Raw genomic sequence first — 17791 nt, 5'->3', positions numbered from 1 at the left:
ATTACATCTGCTAGGAGGATTTCAGAAATTCATGCATTACCTTCAAAACTTCCATACTTGATTTTTCTTAATGACAGGATGCTGTTGAGAACCAGTCCATCCTTTCTTCCAAAGGTCGTATCTGAGACTAACATTAGTCAATCCATTTAATTGCCAGGGTTTATCCCTAATTTTTCTAACAAGGGAGAATACTGCTTACATTGGATATCCACATACAGTTGCGTTTTTACCTCGACAGAACTAAAGATTTCAGGAAGATGAACCAGTTATTTGTTTCCTTTTCATGTCCTTCCATGGGTAAATCAGTTTCTAAGTTTGCGTTATCTAAATGGATAAGAGATTGTATTATCTTTGTCTAAAACAGAAAAAAATCTCAAATTGGCAGCTCCAGTTAGAGCACATTCCACAAGAGCAGTAGCCACGTCTGCAGTTTTTCACTCCAAAGCTTCTATGGTTGACATTTGTGCACCAGTAACGTGGGCTTCTTCACATACCTTTATTACTCATTACCAAGTGTATCTGGTCTCCAGGGGAGGAGCGTCATTTGATTCTATGGTGCTCAGAAATATCCTTCTATAAGGGCTCCCAAGTTTCAGGGTAGCTTGGGACTCTGTTCCATCTGTCAGGGATAAATGAAGATTGACAACATCAGATAAAGACGTTATGGTCTCACCATAATGTTCTAGCTGTGTTGTCGATCTTCATTTATCCTTGACACCCCACCCTCCTTCTGATTCCTTGAGGAACTGACCATAGTCATGGCTATTTGCTTCCTCATGTATGACTTGGACATAGCCTCTTCAATGGTTATACTATTACTTTTATCTAATTTTTTATAAATACAAACTCGATCTGAGGTAACTTAGAGAGAGGCATTCTGGGTAGGAGCTTGGCTGAGGAGGTTTTGACTTGCGCGAGCTGTTGTAACAGCCAAGCCAGTTCCGAGACTCAGAATAGAGTCCCATATGTCAAGGAAAAATGAAGATCGACAACACAGATGGAATGTTATGGGCGAGTACATAACTTCTTTTTGTATGTGTGTTGCATGTTTTAGTATAATCTTCCTGAGCCTCATGGTGCTTACCATGCAGCACGTATTGATAGACAGGACTGTCTTCCTTTACATTTAGCAGAGAGAGCTGGTTATTCTTTGGCAATGCTCAGCAGTACAGACTTCTGCATAGTGGCAGTTATCTGCTTTTTAAGGATCTTCTGTGCCAAACACTTCCATTCTTTCCTGTTGTATTTTTTTGTGGAGCTTGATTTCCCAGGCCTGTGCTGAAAACTGACCCTGCCCAGTTTGGACATAACTATTTTACACATGCCCAAAAGGATAAATAGGAAATATTTGTTTCCTAGACTTTTAAATGTGTGATCTGTTAGTATCTGACAAACAAATGGAAAGAATATATTAAGAAGTGTATAGCTAATATTCTTTAGTATGTAACAATTTGATGGTGAAGCTGTAGTTTACAGCTACAGTAGTTCCATTGTTTGAAATAACCTTAACAGTGAAATAATCTTAACAGTGATTCTGTAATATCCTATGTAAATCAAGATTTTTTAATCCGTGTAGTTACTACTTGTTCCTTGATATATTGTTCTTTAGGTTCATAACATTGCATACTTTGTTGTAAATTTTAGCTGTCACACTTCAGGCCTCCTTTTCTGGCTTCAGGAACCCCTTGGCATTTTTTCCAAACACTGCTGCATGTCCTTTTGCAAAGTTCTGGTCATTCAGATTGTGTGTGTGTGTGTGTGTGTGTGTGTGTGTGTGTGTGTGTGTGTGTGTGTGTGTGTGTGTTCTCCTTTCATCAGGTATACAGTGTGTGTGTTGTACTGTGACACTCCACAGTGTACCTTTGTCTGTCTCCTTTCAACAGGTATACAGCTTGATATTTGAAGTGTCTCAGGCTGTGGTAAGCTAAATGATCTGAGGTAGTTTACTTCATTTGATCTTTCAAGCTGTGGGTTTTGGATCCACATCAGATCTGACATGGCCACATTTTCCAGCTGTGGATCCGAGCTCCACACTCCTCCCCTCACCCATAATGCCCCATGTCTCCCTTCAGATCTCGTTTGCCGCCATAGCGGTTAGAAGCATGGTTTCTGAGCTCCAGCTAGTGGATCACGTAAGTGAACTAAACTGTTTTTTTCTCTCTGACTTCTTCTATTTTCTTCCTTACATCCTTTAGATAGAAAAGAAGAGGAGAAGAAAGTTTTTTAAAGAGCGTGTGTGTGTGTGTGTGTGTGTGTGTGTGTGTGTGTGTGTGTGTGTGTGTGTGTGTGTGTGTGTGTGTGTGTGTGTGTGTGTGTGAGTGTGTGTGAGTGTGTGTGAGTGTGTGTGTGTGTGTGTGTGTGTGTGTGTGTGTGTGTGTGCGTGTATATATGCCTTTTGGGCCTGTGTTGGTTATGGCAGAAGCCCCTAAGGCAGGGTTTGGTTATGGCAGAAGCCCCTAAGGCAGGGTTTAGGAAATGCACAGAGTATGGCCATAAGCTATACCAGGCAGATGGCCACACTCTGTGCGTGGTTTGCCTCGGTGCAGATCACCTAAGTCCCTCTGTCCTATTTGCACTGGTTTCAACCCCAGGGCACTTAAGGACAGGTGGGACAAACTGATCCTGAAGGGATTGCTCCCCTCTTCAGGGACTACCGTCCCTTCTTCTCCAGCAGGGATAGCAGTGGCTGCTGCTTCTACTTCCTCTTCCCTGGCCTCTGGGACTCTAAACTCCCACCAAGAGGTCCAGGGAAGGGGACAAGGCCAAGAAAGATCATTCCTGCAAGCATTCCCCTGACTGCTCGCCGGAGGCGGGTCCACCATCAAAAGTTAGGCCTGCGACTAGGTCTGGATCTCCTCGTTTACGCTCTCCCAGGTTCTCCCCTGAGCCCGAGGAGACTCATAGCCAGTCCCCAGTAATGACTTCTCCTCACCGTCTCTCCCGACCAGTTTCGGTGGTATCCTCCCGCTTCAACTGAAGTCTCAGCGAAGCGGAGATGGACAAGATGATGCGGAGATTTATCCACACCCAGATCCAGATGGGGGTCTTGCCGGCACCCTCTCCCTCCGGAGGGGGCTCCTTGCAACCTTTGTTCCTTCTCCAATCTAACTGGCGTTTTCAGAGTTCTTGGATCCAAGGACCCTCATGGTCGAGGGGTCAATGCCGATCGTACCATGTACCTCGACACTGGCCATTGCCTTCGAGCTTGTCGGATCCGGGCTGTCAGAGCCTTAGCCTCAGGGTCGGATCCGAGAGGGTGCTGTCTGCTATGAACGGTTTGGAGAGGAGCATCCCAATCAGCATCTTGGCTCCTGGAGGCACGGCTGTGTCTCCCCTGTAGGGTCAGAGGTGAACAGACCCCGCCAGTACATCCCAAGAGGTTCACTCCCCTTCTGCATTCAACATGATGGAGAGAGTTCTCTCGGTTTCGAAACCTCTGACCATTTCGTCCTCAATCTCTGCCCAGACCCACTTGGCTCTGACTGCGGTTCCGACCAGCTTGCCATGTCAGGGACAGCCCGTGGTGGCTGTGCCCCAGGAAGTTCTGAAGGAACATCAGGTGGTTTGTAAGTCCTTCTCAGAGAGTCCCCCTGAGGAGGTACCCCGCACATGTAAGTGTAAGAGGAGGCTCTTGGACTCTCCACCAGAGTTCCTCACAGAAGACATGGATTTGGATGAAGGAGAATGTTCCCCAAGGTCATCACCAGAGAATGTCTCCTTTGGAGACATCATGGAGCTACTTTGCTGGGGGGGGGGTCATCCCCCAAACTGACCTCAGACGAGTCCGTGTTCCTGGAGGCATTCGGCTTGGACCCATCTACCTCTTGGGTGTCACTTCCTGCTGATCCACTCATGGATCTGATAACGTCTAGGGCGTGGAAATGAGCTGGACACTGTAGATGCCATCCCTAAGCCCTCCCAACAAAGTGTTAAGCCCCCCTCAACAGACAGGACGCATTAGAACAAAGGGTCCCAGGAAGATGCGATGATGGTGGTGACTGCCACCAAGAAAAAGCTCACTCACTAGAGCTCCGTGGTTCATCCCACTGATCGAGAATCAAGAGCAATGGACCATTTTGCGAAACGAGTATATGCTTCAGCGACCTTCTCGTTGAGCTGCTGGCACACGTCATTAGACTCCGGAGAGATCTAGTGAAGAAAGTCACAGAGTCTACCCCAGAGTCCATGTCAGCGGAGGACAAAAAGACCTTCTCCGCTTGAATGGCCACTCTAAAAGCGGTTGCCAACACGTCCATGCGACTCCTCTCTCATGCTACATAGGGGGCCGCAAGGGCAGCCGGAATAGGCATTGCTGTCGGGAGTCATGCCTGGCTCCAGTTGTGTCAGTTTTCTGAGCCATTCAAGGCGTCTTTCACCAATACTCCCTATGATGGTTCTTCCCTCTTCGGAAAGTCGGTGAAAGAGACACTGGTCCAGAGCGAGAAGGACGAGAAGACACTGTCTGCCGTCGGGATCCACTTCTCCTCTCCTCAAAGATCCTTTTCCAGAAATCGGCGAGGAACAAAGATGTGGTTCTTGAAGTCTCGGGCGTTTTCCCAGGATGCTCAGGATCCTCTGTCCCCCAGAGGCAGAGGGTGTCATAAGATGCCTCCCGAGAGGCAGTGGGGTTCCTAGAAATTTTGGGTCCTGAGAACCCTTCTTGGAGGGACCTGGGCAGCAGCTCTGAGGGGTTGCCTGACTGCTCATCTCTGGAAGCAGTCGAGGGTCGCCTGTCGCTACATCTGAAAGCATGGGAGTCCATTACAAAAGATCGCTGGGTGTTGCGAATCATATCTAGAGGATATTTTGTTCCATTCAAGGAACATCCCCATCTGAATAAACTCCTCCCAGACATCCCACCCATGCAGTGGGAGGAGGCAGCGCTAAAAATAGAAAAGCTGCTGAAGAAACGAGTCATCAAACCAGTCCCCCCAGACCAGTCTGGATCCGGCATTTACTGCAAATTCTTTTTAGTGCCAAAGAAACAAGGGACCTCAGACCTGTCTTGGATCTGTACACATTGAACCTCTCAGTAACCAAGACAAAATTTCGGATGGTCACACTTAAATCTATTATGCCCTTTCTGCAGGCCACAGACTGGATGTGCTCGATCGATCTCCAGGATGCATACTACCACGTCGAAATGGACAGGCACTCCTCAAGGTTTCTTCTCTTCCGGCTGGGAGCCAATCACTAGCAGATCAGAGCCCTCTCTTTTGGTCTCACCACAGCCCCCAGGGTGTTTACCAAAGGGATGGCAGTTATAGCGGCTCACCTGAGGCTCCAGGGTATTTAGGTCTTTCTGTACCTGGACAATTGGCTCTTGCTGCCCCCTCAGAGCATCTACTGTGTCAAGCCAGGGATTACTTCATCCAGTTAGTGAACAATCTGGGTATTACCATCAGTCCGAACAAATCCTCTCTAGAGACTGTCCAAATTCTGGACTTTATTGGGGCATGTTTGGACACCCTTCAAATGAGGATTTTTCTCACCCCGGACAGGACACTCAGTTTAAGATTGCTCGTCTTACAAATCCTTCATGCTCAGGTCCCCACAGCTGCATTAGTACTCAGGGCATTGGGTTCCATGGCGGCCACAATCAGTCTCCTGCCATTGGCTTGCCTTCATATGAAAGTTCTTCAATGGACACTTGCGGTCCAGTGGGTCCTTGTTAGACCTTCCTCTTACCTTTCCAGTGAGAATCTCGAGGGCAAGGGACTCCCTTCAGTGGTGGATTCAGTCTCCGTATATCCTCAAGGGACGTTCTTTCACCTTGCTTTTCCCAAAACCACGGTGACCGTGGATGCCTCCCAGCTAGAGTGGGGGGCACAGCTCAGGAAGGACAGTCCAAGGCATGAGGTACCCCTCCGAGACTGAGTTGCATATCAACATTCTAGAGATGAGGGTGGTTCTTCTGGCATTGCAGGCACTTCATGCCCATCTTCCTCTAGGGATGATTGCCATTCAGACAGACTGTCAGTAGTCTGGTACATCAACAAACAAGGGGGAACCAGATCTTATCCCCGCTGTTGAGAAGTTATGAGAGTGTGGGAATGGGCGATCTCCTCCAGCCGCTTTCTAGTAGCAACGCACATTCCGGGGAAGTCTAACATTCTAGCGGACAGGCTCAACAGATCGATCCTGATACCTTACGAGTGGTCTCTGAATCCTTCAGTAGTGGAACAGATCTTTCTAAAGTGGGGTCGGCCTCGCTGCGATCTCTTTGCATCTCCTTCCAACGTGAAATGCAGCGAGTTTTTAGCTCTGAAACTTTCGGATGCACTGGTTCATGCTTGGCCTCCCGGTCTCCTCTATACTTATCCTCCACTTTTGCTTATGTCCAAGTTTCTTCAGAAGGTTCGAAGGCTGGGGAGTGCTGTGATCCTCATAGCCCCATTCTGGCCTCGCCAGGTTTGGCTCCCCTCCCTGTGGTCTCACCTAGTTGTTCCTCCATGGATGTTGGTTCCAGTTTCTAATCTTCTTTCTCATCCTGTAGGGATCCCTTACCCAGATCTGGACAGTTTGAATCTCATGGCTTGGCTGCTCCGGTTCCCGTGATTATCAGGACTCTCAGATTGTCATCACCTGTAAAGTCCATTTTGATGGCAGCTCACAAGTCCTCCACTAGAAAGGTGTATCATAGTAAATGGAGACGGTTTTCCATATGGGCCACTCAGTGGGCTTTGGACCCTTTCACAACTCCTCTTTCAGTGGTCTTAGACTTTTTGGCAAGCTTCTTCCACCAGGGTGCTAGTTCTTCCACATTTAAGGTACAACTGGCAGCTATCTCTAATTTCCATGTGGGGGTGAATATGTCTTCCGTGGCTTCTTCCAAACTTTGTAAGACCTTCCTTAAGGGGGACCTTTCTACTTAGACCTCCAGTTAAGGACCCTATGCCTCAGTGGGATCTTACCTTAGTGTTACAGGCATTGGTTTCTGCACCCTTTGAACCTGCAGCATCAGTTGATCTACAGTTTTTGACATGGAAAACTGCTTTCTTGGTGGCCATTACCTCAGCTGGAAGACTGTCAGAGCTTCACGCTCTTTTTATTAAGGTGCCTTACATGATCTTTCAAAAGGATAGAGTGTCATTGTGTACTAATCCATCCTTTCTTCCCAAGGTGGCCTCGGAAGCCAATATTAACCAGCCGATAAATTTACCATTTTTTCCCCCATTTTCCAGAACAAAGGGGAATACAAGTTGCATCTCCTTGATGTTCATAGACAACTGAGATTTTATTTACATAGGATGAAAAACTTTTGCAAATCTGACCAGCTATTCATGTCTTATGCTAAACCCTTTTTAGGCAATCCAGTTTCCAAGATAACAATTGCTCACTGAATTTCCTTGTGCATTGCTTGAGCCTACACAGTGAAAGGTAGGTCCCTGCCAGGACAAGTGAAGACACATTCCACCCAATCTATGGCTACATCAGCTGCCTTCTGGTCTAGGGTGTCTCTGGATGATATCTGCTCAGCAGCTACTTGGCCCTTATCTCATACCTTCATTTCTCATTACAAGTTGGATATTGTGTCTCAGAATAGAGCATCCTTTGCCTCTGTGGTGCTCCGGAATATCCTTCCATGAAGGCCACCCAGGAATTTATGGTAGCTAGGGATTTTGTCCCACAGGTTGAAGATCAAATGAAGTAAACTACTTCAGATAAAGAAGTTATGTACTCACCATAACGTTCTATCTGAGTAGTTTTACTTAATTTGCCTTCACCCTCCCCCGACCTTATCATGGATGCAGGCTGGTTTATCTTTGTATAAAGTGTGTGGCCCTTGTCTCTGCCCAGGACTTGGGAGTGTCATGGAGATTCCTGTTATGATAAGGCGATATTGAGTCAGGTATATGATATTTTTTAGGCAGCAAACTCAATCTGAAGGGAGACAGGGGCATTATGGGTAAGGGGAGGAGTCTGGAGCTTGGATCCATAGCTGGAAAATGTGGCTGTGTCAGATCCGATGTGGATCCAAAACCCACAGGTTGAAGACAAATGAAGTACAACTACTCAGATAGAAAGTTATGGTGAGTACATAACTTCTTTTTTCTAGTAAAGCCTATATAAAGAATATACCTGCTGGTTGTGATGAGAGCTAATTCACAGAAAAAAAGTAAACGTATTAGCTGCGTGTCAATATCATGCTTTGGATGTGTCCAAACACTGTATCTTGCATCCGTTAGTGATATTGTTGTATCATCTTGGTTATGTCCATCAGTAGAGTGAGTTACAGTACGGTCTGTGCATTTTTTTTTCCTTGGCTGGGTCACCTGGAAACCAGTAAGGTGGATGATATAGGGATTGTTTTGCAAGTTAGCATTGCAGTGTCCAACTCTTCTCACAAAGCCATTTTCAAACTAAACTTGGGCTGTATTGCATAAATACTGACGTGTAAAGGTGGTCTTACTCATCTGAGGCTTCCTGCATGCTAATCATATGTGCTCTGATAGATGTGATTAATAAGTTGAATTCCACCACCCCAATTACTACAATTACTGTCCACCTTATAGTTGTCCTTTTCAGCTTTCCCGACATATTCTGAAACCTTGGATGCCTGTATTGTGTTGCCACTTTACTTAAAGGCCTGACTTGATTATGTTTAATCTTAATGCTGAGCTTATTTATTTTGCAGAGTCTTGATAAAATATTGTGCTGTCACTGCAGATGTATGCATAATGTGTCATTTACTTTGTTTTCTGTTTCTTTTTATTCCTTCTCTTTCCAATAGCGAGACAGAATAACTGGCCCCCATTGCCAAAGTTTTGCCCAGTGCAGCCTTGCTTCTACCAGGACATAGGTGTGGAGATTCCGCAAGGCTTTCAGAAGACAGTTACTTGCATGTATTATCTTTGGATATGTAAGTCAACTTTGAAAACTGAATGCAGAAGTGGTTTTACTAAAAGTACAATATCCTCATCTCTAGATGGCGTAGTGCTGACAGAAGTTTCTAATATTTCACTCGAGATGGTCTTTGATGTATATACATAAAAGGGAAGCATCTACCTCCTCCTTTTCATTTCTTTTCTTTTGATTGCAGCCGCAGGTTACTTTCTGTAGAAAGAATCCATGCAACGCATAATTTTCTTGATGAAAGATTATTGACTAATTTCATAAGATCTGATATCCGTGACACTATTCCTCACTTTTGGGTCCTAGGATCTCACATAGGATCTGAGCCGGCAACTTGTCACACATATATCGTAAGCTCAAGCTCCTCCAACTCCCACAATTCCTTGCTGCCCTTTAACTCCCCTCAAGATCTCATTTGCTGCTCACCGCTTCAGATGTGATTACCTAGGCTCGTGTCTCCTTAAGGAGTAAGTGCTTATTTTTCTTACTTAAATGTTGTATTTCTTCGTATCTTCTTGTAGTTAGCTGGTATTTTGTATATATCCTTTAGTTCAAGCTTAGTAGTTGCCCTTCCCCTCCTGTTTTTAGCTATTTCTGTCTGTTAAGCCTTTTGAGACAATTTTTCTCCTTATCTTTCTATAATCTTTTTGGGGTTTATTCTAGTTAAAAGTGTTGTAGATTGTTATAGTTTAGTAGTTTGTGTTTCTTACTGCTAGTGGTTGTCTTTTGCTGGTTTGGGGCTTGGTTTTTGGCATTTGGTCTGTCTTACAATGTCTGATAAGCCAGCCAGTTTCAAGAGGTGCTCTTTGTGCATTCAGAAGATGCCCATGTCCGACTCGCACGTGGAATGCCTCGATTGTTTGGACACTGAACACCTGGAAGTTGAAATTGACATTTGTGCTGCATTCAACCACAGGGTTTTGATCGAGCGTCGCAATAAGTTATTAAGAGGTTTGGCCTGGGGGAGTTCTGCTGGCCCAGTCTCTGGCCAAGCCAGGCCTCTCTGACCACAAGAGGAAAGCTTCCTCTGTTTCAGTGTCTTGCTCAAAAAAGTCCTGGCCTCAGATCCTAGGTCCTGCGAATCTACCCCCGAATCCAAGGTGTCTGCTTTGAGGCTTACAGATCTGAGGTCACGGGTGTCTACTCCTGGATCTAAAGTCTCCAGCTCGAGGTCTTTGGATCTGACCAAGTCCAGACCTTCCACGGATCCAACCTCCTCAAATCAGAGACATTCGGGTTCCAAACGCTCAGATTCTCAGTTGTCCTGTGATCCGAAGTAGACTGATCTTGGATCCGTGTCTGATCCTACCATTGTTCTTGAGGACTCTCCTTCAGGTTCTGGCTTGGGGTAGTCCTTTGCAGCTCCCAGACACAGAAACTGATCTGAGAGGCATAGGAGATCCTTGGGGTCCTGGCATGTGTCCCTGGCTAGGTCCTCCACCTCTTTTAGGTATTCCAGGGGCCTGCTTCCTTCTGACATGGACAGGGATGATGAGGTCCTTCCTCAAAGCTCAGATTGAGTTTGGGCTGCTTGCATCCCCTGCCCTTCCAGCCAGGGGCCCTTCCTGTGCTCGTCTGCTTTCTTCTATTCATCTGACTCAGGTGGTTTCAGACTTCGAGGCCCTGGGGTGCAGTGAAGAGGTGATTGGGATGCCTAGAGCCCATTTTGTTTCTACCCTGTCCATGTTCCTGATGGGTTCTGCTTGTCCTCTTTCAGAACAGATGGGGTCCTGGGCCTGACCAGTCCCTCCGGAGTCCTTGGTGGAGGATTCCAGTCCCGTCTTTTTGGACAGGTCTCTGCCCCTCAGTGCTTTGACTCTTGACAGCTCAGAGCCAGTATTATCCAGGGGACTGGAGGTGGTGACATACACTGTTCCCTCTTCTTTGGTGGTCTTGTCCGCTGGGAATGGGGAGGGATGTCATCCATTCTTTCATCCTTCTGGGTAGTAGAGAGAGCTTTCTTCTCTGCCAGAGCTGCCTGCCATGCTGCCCAGGTTCCTTCCCAGCCCCCGAAAGTGGACCTTCCTCATCCTGCTCCTGGTCAGCCCTCTCAAGCCAGCCTTCAGGCAGAGGTTACCGAACTTGGGGTTCCCCAGTCTTCTGAATCCTCCCCTTAGCCACCCTCGGAGGAGGTGCCTCGGAAGAGATCTTGCAAGAGAAGGCACCTGGACTCCCCTATGGAGTCTCTCATCAAAGATATGGACCTTAATGAAGGGGATGGGCCCCCCAGATTTCCACCCGAAGATGTCTTCTTTTGGGACATCTTGGAGATCCTTAAATTGAAGGGTGGATGGTCTTCCCATCCCCTGTCTCCTGAGAAGTCTGTATTTCTGAAGGTGTTCGGGACGAAACCATGTACCACCTGGGTCCCCCCCCCACTAATGAGCAGGTAGGTCTCATCACTAGCAGGGTATGGAAGGAACCAGATACTGTGGAGCCAGTACCAAATAGAGCAGACAGGTTTCTAAGCCCTTCCAAAGATGAGCAGTTTTGGTCAAAGGGGATGCCACTCGATGCTATAGTGGTAGCTGCTGCCACCAAAAAGGATTTGGAGGAGCAAGGTACATCTGTCCATCCCACCAATCGAGAATCTCAGGCAATCAATAGACACGGAAAGCAGGTTTTTGCCTCAGCTGCCTTTAGCCTGCGGGCACTTTATTACTTGGCAGACTTCACCGTGTCCAGAGGGATTTGTTCAAGGAACTCACCACTTTCATTTATGAGTTGTTACCTACTGAGGACTTGTGTCTCCCAAGCTATCTACTCTTGCGCCCCTATCTAATTCCTCAATAAGGCTGATTTCCAGTGCTGCAGAAGGTGCCTGTCAAGAGGCCGTCACAGGCATCGCCATTCAGCATTTCGCCTGGCTGCTCCTATGCTGGTTTGTAGTGTCCTCTAAAGAGTGCTTCACAAATGCCCCCTTTGATGGATCAATTCTCTTTGGTCCATCAGTCAAAGAGACACTTACCCACAGCGAGCAGGAAGGTAAGACCTTATCGGCTGTGGGAATCAAGTTTTCCACCCCTCAGCGGTCCTTTTCTAAGACACAAAGAGGGACTAGGAAATAATGGTTCCGGAAGTCACAGTCTTCCTTTCAAGATGCTCAGGATGAGAGGTCAGGGGAAAGGGTTTAATGGCAGATGCCTCCCTAGAGGCAGAGGGGGTCCGCAAAATCATGGCTCCAGGGAACCCTTTTCTGAGAATCCCTTCCAGCGCTCCTGATGTGTTGCCCAACTGTCAAGCCCTGGAGGCAGTTGGGGGTCATTTGTCACTGCGCCCTTTGTCATGGGCAAGCATTACAAAAGATCGCTGGGTGCTAAACATCATTTCTAGGTGCTGTTTCATTTTCTTTTCCCAACCCCACCACCACCAATCCGAAAACACCTCCGTGATGCGCCATCCCATCAGAGGGAGTTAGCTCAGCAAGAAGTGCTCAAGCTTCTTCAGAAGAGAGCCATCCATGAGGTACCCCAGGGCCGAGAGAATCCAGAACTTACTCTTGCTTCTTTTTGGTGCCAAAGAAGATGGAGGACCTATGTCCAAGTTCTGGATGGTCACTGTTCAGCCCATTGTGCCTCTTTTGCACAAGGACGACTGGATGTGCTCTGTGGATCTCCAGGATGCGTACTATCACATAAAAATAGACAGACACTCTAGGAGACATCTCTACTTTCGCATAGGGCCAATCATTACCATTTCAGGACCCTGCCCTTTGGTCTCACCACAGCCCTCCTGGTGTTCACCAAGTGTATGGCAGTGGTGGGATCTTACCTGAGACTGCAGGGATTCCAGGTGTTTCCTTACCTTAATGATTGGCTCCTCACAGCTCCCACTAAGCATCAACTGGTCTTAGCCACTCTGTACATTCTTCTCCTGTTAGACCATCTAGGAATCACTGTGAATCTACCCAAGTCGAATCTGATTCCATTCCAAAACTTGATTTCATTGGCATCCAGCTGGACAATGTGTCAGAGATTGCAGCTTTACCCCTCAGGTGAGTACAGTTAATCATATCCCATGTTCAGTGCCTACTAAAGCTGTCTTGTCCTCAGGTCCGGCTCTTTTTCAGGGTATTAGGCTCCATGGCAGTGGCAATCTATCTGGTGCCATTGGCCAGGTTTTACATAAGGGTTCTACAGTGGACTCTAGCAGTTCAGTGGTCTTCCCTGTCTCATCCAGTGACAGCTTCCATCCACCTCACTCCGGTATGCTGGCGTCATCTTCTTTGGTGGATCCAGTCTCTCAATCTCCTTGTGGGCAGACGCTTTTCTCTTCCTCCCTCAAGTGACACAGTGACCACAGATGCTTCCCTGCTGGGGCAGGGGGGGGGAGCATTGCCAGGGAAAGATGGTCCAAGGTATGTGGTCCCCTGCAGAGACCAAACTGCACTTAAATGTACTGGAGATGAGAGCAGTTCCTCTCTCATTGCAAGCCCATCAGGGCTGCCTTCCTCTGGGTACAATTGCAGTGCACACGGACAGCATGGCAGTTGTGTGGTACATCAACAAACAACGGGGCACACATTCTTATCTGCTTCGTCATGAGGCCATGAGAATGTGGGAATGGGCAATGTCCTCTGGGTGCTTTCTCCTTACAACTCGTATTCCTGGGGAGTCCAGTGTGCTAGCAGACAGGCTCAGCAGGACTGTCCTGAGTCCTCACGAGTGGTCCCTGAATCAGTCAGTAGCGAGAGAGGTTTTCCTTCGCTGGAGTCATCTGGGCTGTGATCTGTTTGCTTCCCCTCACAGTCACAAATGTAGCAGTATTTCCCTCATCCCCCCAGTCGGGGAGTCCCCCAGGGATGCTGTAGTTCATGATTGGCCTCCGGGTCTCCGTTATGTCTACCATCCTATACCTCTCATTCCCATAGTGCTTCAGAAAGCTCGACAACTCAAGGCTACCTTGATCTTCATCATCTCCTGGCCTCAACAGGTGAGGTTCCCCCTCTTAAGATCTCATCTGAAGTACCCCCTTGGGTACTAGATCCCCATCCGGATCTGATTTCTCACCCCTCTCACCTTCTGATCCCAATCCTTCACACTCTGCATCTGACTGTGTGGTTTGTCCACTTCCCATAATTCTAAAACACCCCAGGCTAGCCTCTCCCATCAGAGACATTATACTGGTCTCTCAGAAGGCCTCCACGAGAAAGGTCTGTGGTAGTAAATGGAAAAGATTTTCAATTTGGGCCAAATAGAGGAATCTGGACCCTTTTTTGGCTCCCTTTTCAGACATCTTATTATTCTTGTCTTACCTCTTTGGCGACGGAGCAAGTTTCTCCACCATTAAGCTGCAATTGGTGGCCATGTCTAATTTCCATGTCTGCGAGGAACCTACCTTTTCTTCTCACCTTTGTAAGGCCTTTTTGAAAGGAGTCCTCTTACTTAGGCCTCCTGCCAAAGATTCTTCTCCTTCTTGGCACCTTTCCCTTGTGCTGCAGTGTCTTACACAGAGTCCCTTTGAACCTGCTATATCTTGTGATATGAAGTTCCTATCTTGGAAGACCACCTTTCTAGTGGCTATAACATCGGCAAGACACGTTTCCAAGTTGCAGGTTCTTTCTGTTAAGCGTCCATACATGCTTTTTTATAAAATCAGAGTGGATCTGTGGTCTAAACCTTTCTTCATGCATCAGGTGTCCACTGAGGCAAATTTGAATTAATCTATTCAGTTGCCAGTTTTCCCCTACTTCTCTAATAAAGGCAAATATTTACTGCACACACTTGATGTACATCAACAACTATGGTTCTACTTGGACAGGACAAAGAGTTTTCGCAAATTTGGCCAGCTGTTTGTGGACTTTTCTGTTAACAGACAGGGTTGGGTGGCATCCAAGATTACTGTATGTCATTGGATTTCAAAATGTATTTCTATGGTTTATTCTTCTAAAGGTTTGTCATTACCAGGACCAATCAGAGCTCATTTCACTAGATCTGTGGCTATGTCGGCTGCCTTTTTGACCCATCGTAATGTAGATGAGATTTGTGTGGCGACCACATGGTCTACTCCGCACACCTTTGTTTCTCATTATAAGCTTGACCTAGTTTCCAGGAACAGGGCTTTCTTTGGCTCCAGAGTTCTTTGGTATGTCCTTCCATGAGGACACCCAGGGTTTCTCTGACCCAAGAGTGAGGGATAGTGACATGGATAACATCAGATAAAGAGTTGTGTATTTATCATAACTTGGCATCTGTGTTACCCTGTGTCACTGTTCACCACTATCCCTCCCTCCTTCCCCCTGTCCTGTGGGACCTAGAGGTGATGGAGATGTCCTGTCTGGTGGTTAGGGTCTTCCTTGGCTGTTTTCTAGCTGTAGAACAAACTTGATCTGAGGGGTTAGAGGTCAGCAAGGGATTATGGGAGTGGGAAGAGCTCAAGCTTAGGATCTGTCTGATAAGTTGCCGGCTCTGATCCGATTTTGCATCCTAGGACCCAAGAATGATGAATAGTGATATAGGATAATGCAGATGCCAAGTTATGGTAAGTACATAACTTTTTTTTCTGTTAGATATATGTACACTTTTTCATTGAAGTTTGTCTTAATTAGCTTTACTTTTCCATTGCTATAGAAGGTAAATCACTTAAACTGACAACTATAAGTGCTAAGTTTGTTACCTCTAATACATCGTGCAGCATTATTCACAATGTTTGAGTTTCTGCTTACTGATGCCAGTCATGTTTTAGGCGGTTTTGAAGCTGCCTGATGTCCCAGGTATAAAACGGGCACTCTTTTCACCAACATCAGTAGAAGCACATAGAAGTACAGAGGGTCTGAACGGAGACATGATAAATAAGCAAGCAAAGGAGAGTAGTATTGCTGGAACTGAATTCATCCTCATGTCTTGGTGAGTACCTTCATGAGGTGCACCCTGTTTTTACAAAATCTCACCAAGACAACACTGTTACATAGACTGGATTTTATATAGCATGTATCATAGACAAAGGTAGGCTAAAAAATAAAAAAAGATACTTGGGCGCACAAGTCCCAGGATAAAAAAGTGGCCAGTCCTGGTAGGTGCACTGGTGCTTGAAATGGAAAAAATGACCGTGTAGAATTCTCAAGACATGGAAACATTCCTACAATGGGGCTAGGCCAGGCTCTGGGGAGAATTGCTCCCCTGTTGTAGAAGGAAGTAGTAGTCCACAAAATCACAAAAACTGATGGGCCAAAAAAGAATCATAAAGTTGATAGAGTAGACTGTTGAGGATAAGAAAGAAGTTATGTATTGTTACTATTATGAAAAAAGCCCAGAATTTCCGGACGGAAGATATGCAAAAAGATTAGGAGAGAAATTAGAAATGAGAAAAATACTTGCACAGAAAAAAAAAGAAACTGTCAAAAGCTTCAAATGCAAATTTGTGTTCATTAATACAACAGATTTATGAAAAACATTATATAGAACAAGAAACCTTGGGACATTTGGAAAAGTGTGAAAATATAAAGAACAAAATCTAGACATGTTTGTAAGGTATAAAAAAGAAATATGGACATTGGAAAGAAATAAGTATTCCATATGGTGCAGTATTTACCCAAAGGAGAAAGCCAAATTAATTGATACAAAAAAGCAACCCCAAAGATATTCAAAGAGAAATACAGGCAAAGGCATCCTGATACGGAAAATTTCACAATACAAAAAATAAGATCACAAAAAGGGAACATAGAACAGATTAGTAAGTTGGAAGTTAATAAAATAGAAGCTGAAGTTGTGGAATACCTGCAACGTGAAGGATTTAGTCTAGAAAGTATAACCTAGGTTATATCATAGCATGATGAAAAAACTAGTCCCCCAAGTAAGGAGAAACAGGAGGAGCAGGAGACATCTGAAGAAATATGGACATGGGAAAGAGAAAGATGTTTAATACGGTGCAATATTTTTGCAAAGGGGAAAGCAAAACTAATCAATAAAAAAAGAGCAGCAAGAAAGATATTTGAAGAGAAATACATGCAAAGTCATCCGGATATGAAAATTTTGCAATGCAAAAAAGAAAACAAATAGGAAAAGTAGAAAAGATGATTAGTAATGCAGAAGTTAAAGAAATGGAAACTGAGGTTATGGGTTACTTGTGAAGTGAAGGATTTAGTGTAATAAATCTATCTCTGATAACACCACAGCAGGATAGAGCAATGGATCCTGAAAGTAAGGAAAAGCCGCTGGAGTGGGAAACATCTGATCAGTTGCCATATGAAGATATTTTGGAGCCTTCCATAGGAAACCAATACAAAAATTCAGTTGGAGTAGCACAGCAAGGGAAGGAACAGGAAACTGTGGCAACTCTGAAGCAGTCAAGGATGTGGAGTGATAGACTAGCGAGTCCCCATATGAAAGAGCAACGGATGACATAGGATGAAACCAAAGAGAATGTGGCACAGGAAGATGCTTTGGAACTTTCTGTAGGATGCCCACAGGAAATGGAGAACACAGAAAGTGCCCTCAGTTTAGAAAAAAATGATCTAAGAGAAGAGTTGCTTGATTTAATAGAGATGGAGAGACATGTTAAGATCAAGGAAAGAAATAGACTACAGAAAGTCAATAAAACCCATAAAGTTAGAAGTTTGATAAAAGAAATGAACACAGTAATTAGGAGTGTTTATAGAAATTCATGGGATATAACAGAAGTAAATAGGATATATTACTGTTCAGCAGAATTAATAACAGATTAATTCTTACCACAAAAACATAGGGCAGTAAGGGAAAGGACGGGGAGAAATTAAATGCCATCATGGAGGCATCGAATAGAGAAAACCATAAAGCAGCTAAGACCAGAAGTGTCACTGTTAAAAGAGTACAGAAGAGGGAACAGATCAACAGAAAATACTCAGAAAGAAAGATGATAAAAGCAATGTTCAGTATCAGAACAGACCAGGCTCTGTCATGCACTATCTCAAATTATAAACTAAAAATACAAGCACAAGCAGAAAAAAAACTTAAAAATA

The 17791-nt window shown here is 45.5% G+C and overlaps 1 protein-coding gene across 2 annotated transcripts in view; it reads left to right on the top strand.

The window, feature by feature from the left end:
* The window catches only part of SCAMP3 (secretory carrier membrane protein 3), a 728328-nt gene that overhangs the window by 394961 nt on the left and 315576 nt on the right, over positions 1-17791 (top strand). For both annotated transcript variants that reach the window (XM_044080205.1, XM_044080206.1), the window contains exon 5: positions 8735-8863. In XM_044080205.1, coding sequence (XP_043936140.1) covers positions 8735-8863 — 129 coding nt within the window. The remainder of the gene's footprint in view (positions 1-8734; positions 8864-17791) is intronic.

Source organism: Protopterus annectens, chromosome 8.part0 (assembly GCF_019279795.1).
Source record: "Protopterus annectens isolate FY-2018-M chromosome 8.part0, PAN1.0, whole genome shotgun sequence".
Taxonomy (NCBI): Eukaryota; Metazoa; Chordata; order Ceratodontiformes; family Protopteridae; genus Protopterus; species Protopterus annectens.
The sequence above is the reverse complement of the archived record's forward strand: the minus strand, read 5'-3'. Positions and strand labels throughout refer to the sequence as shown.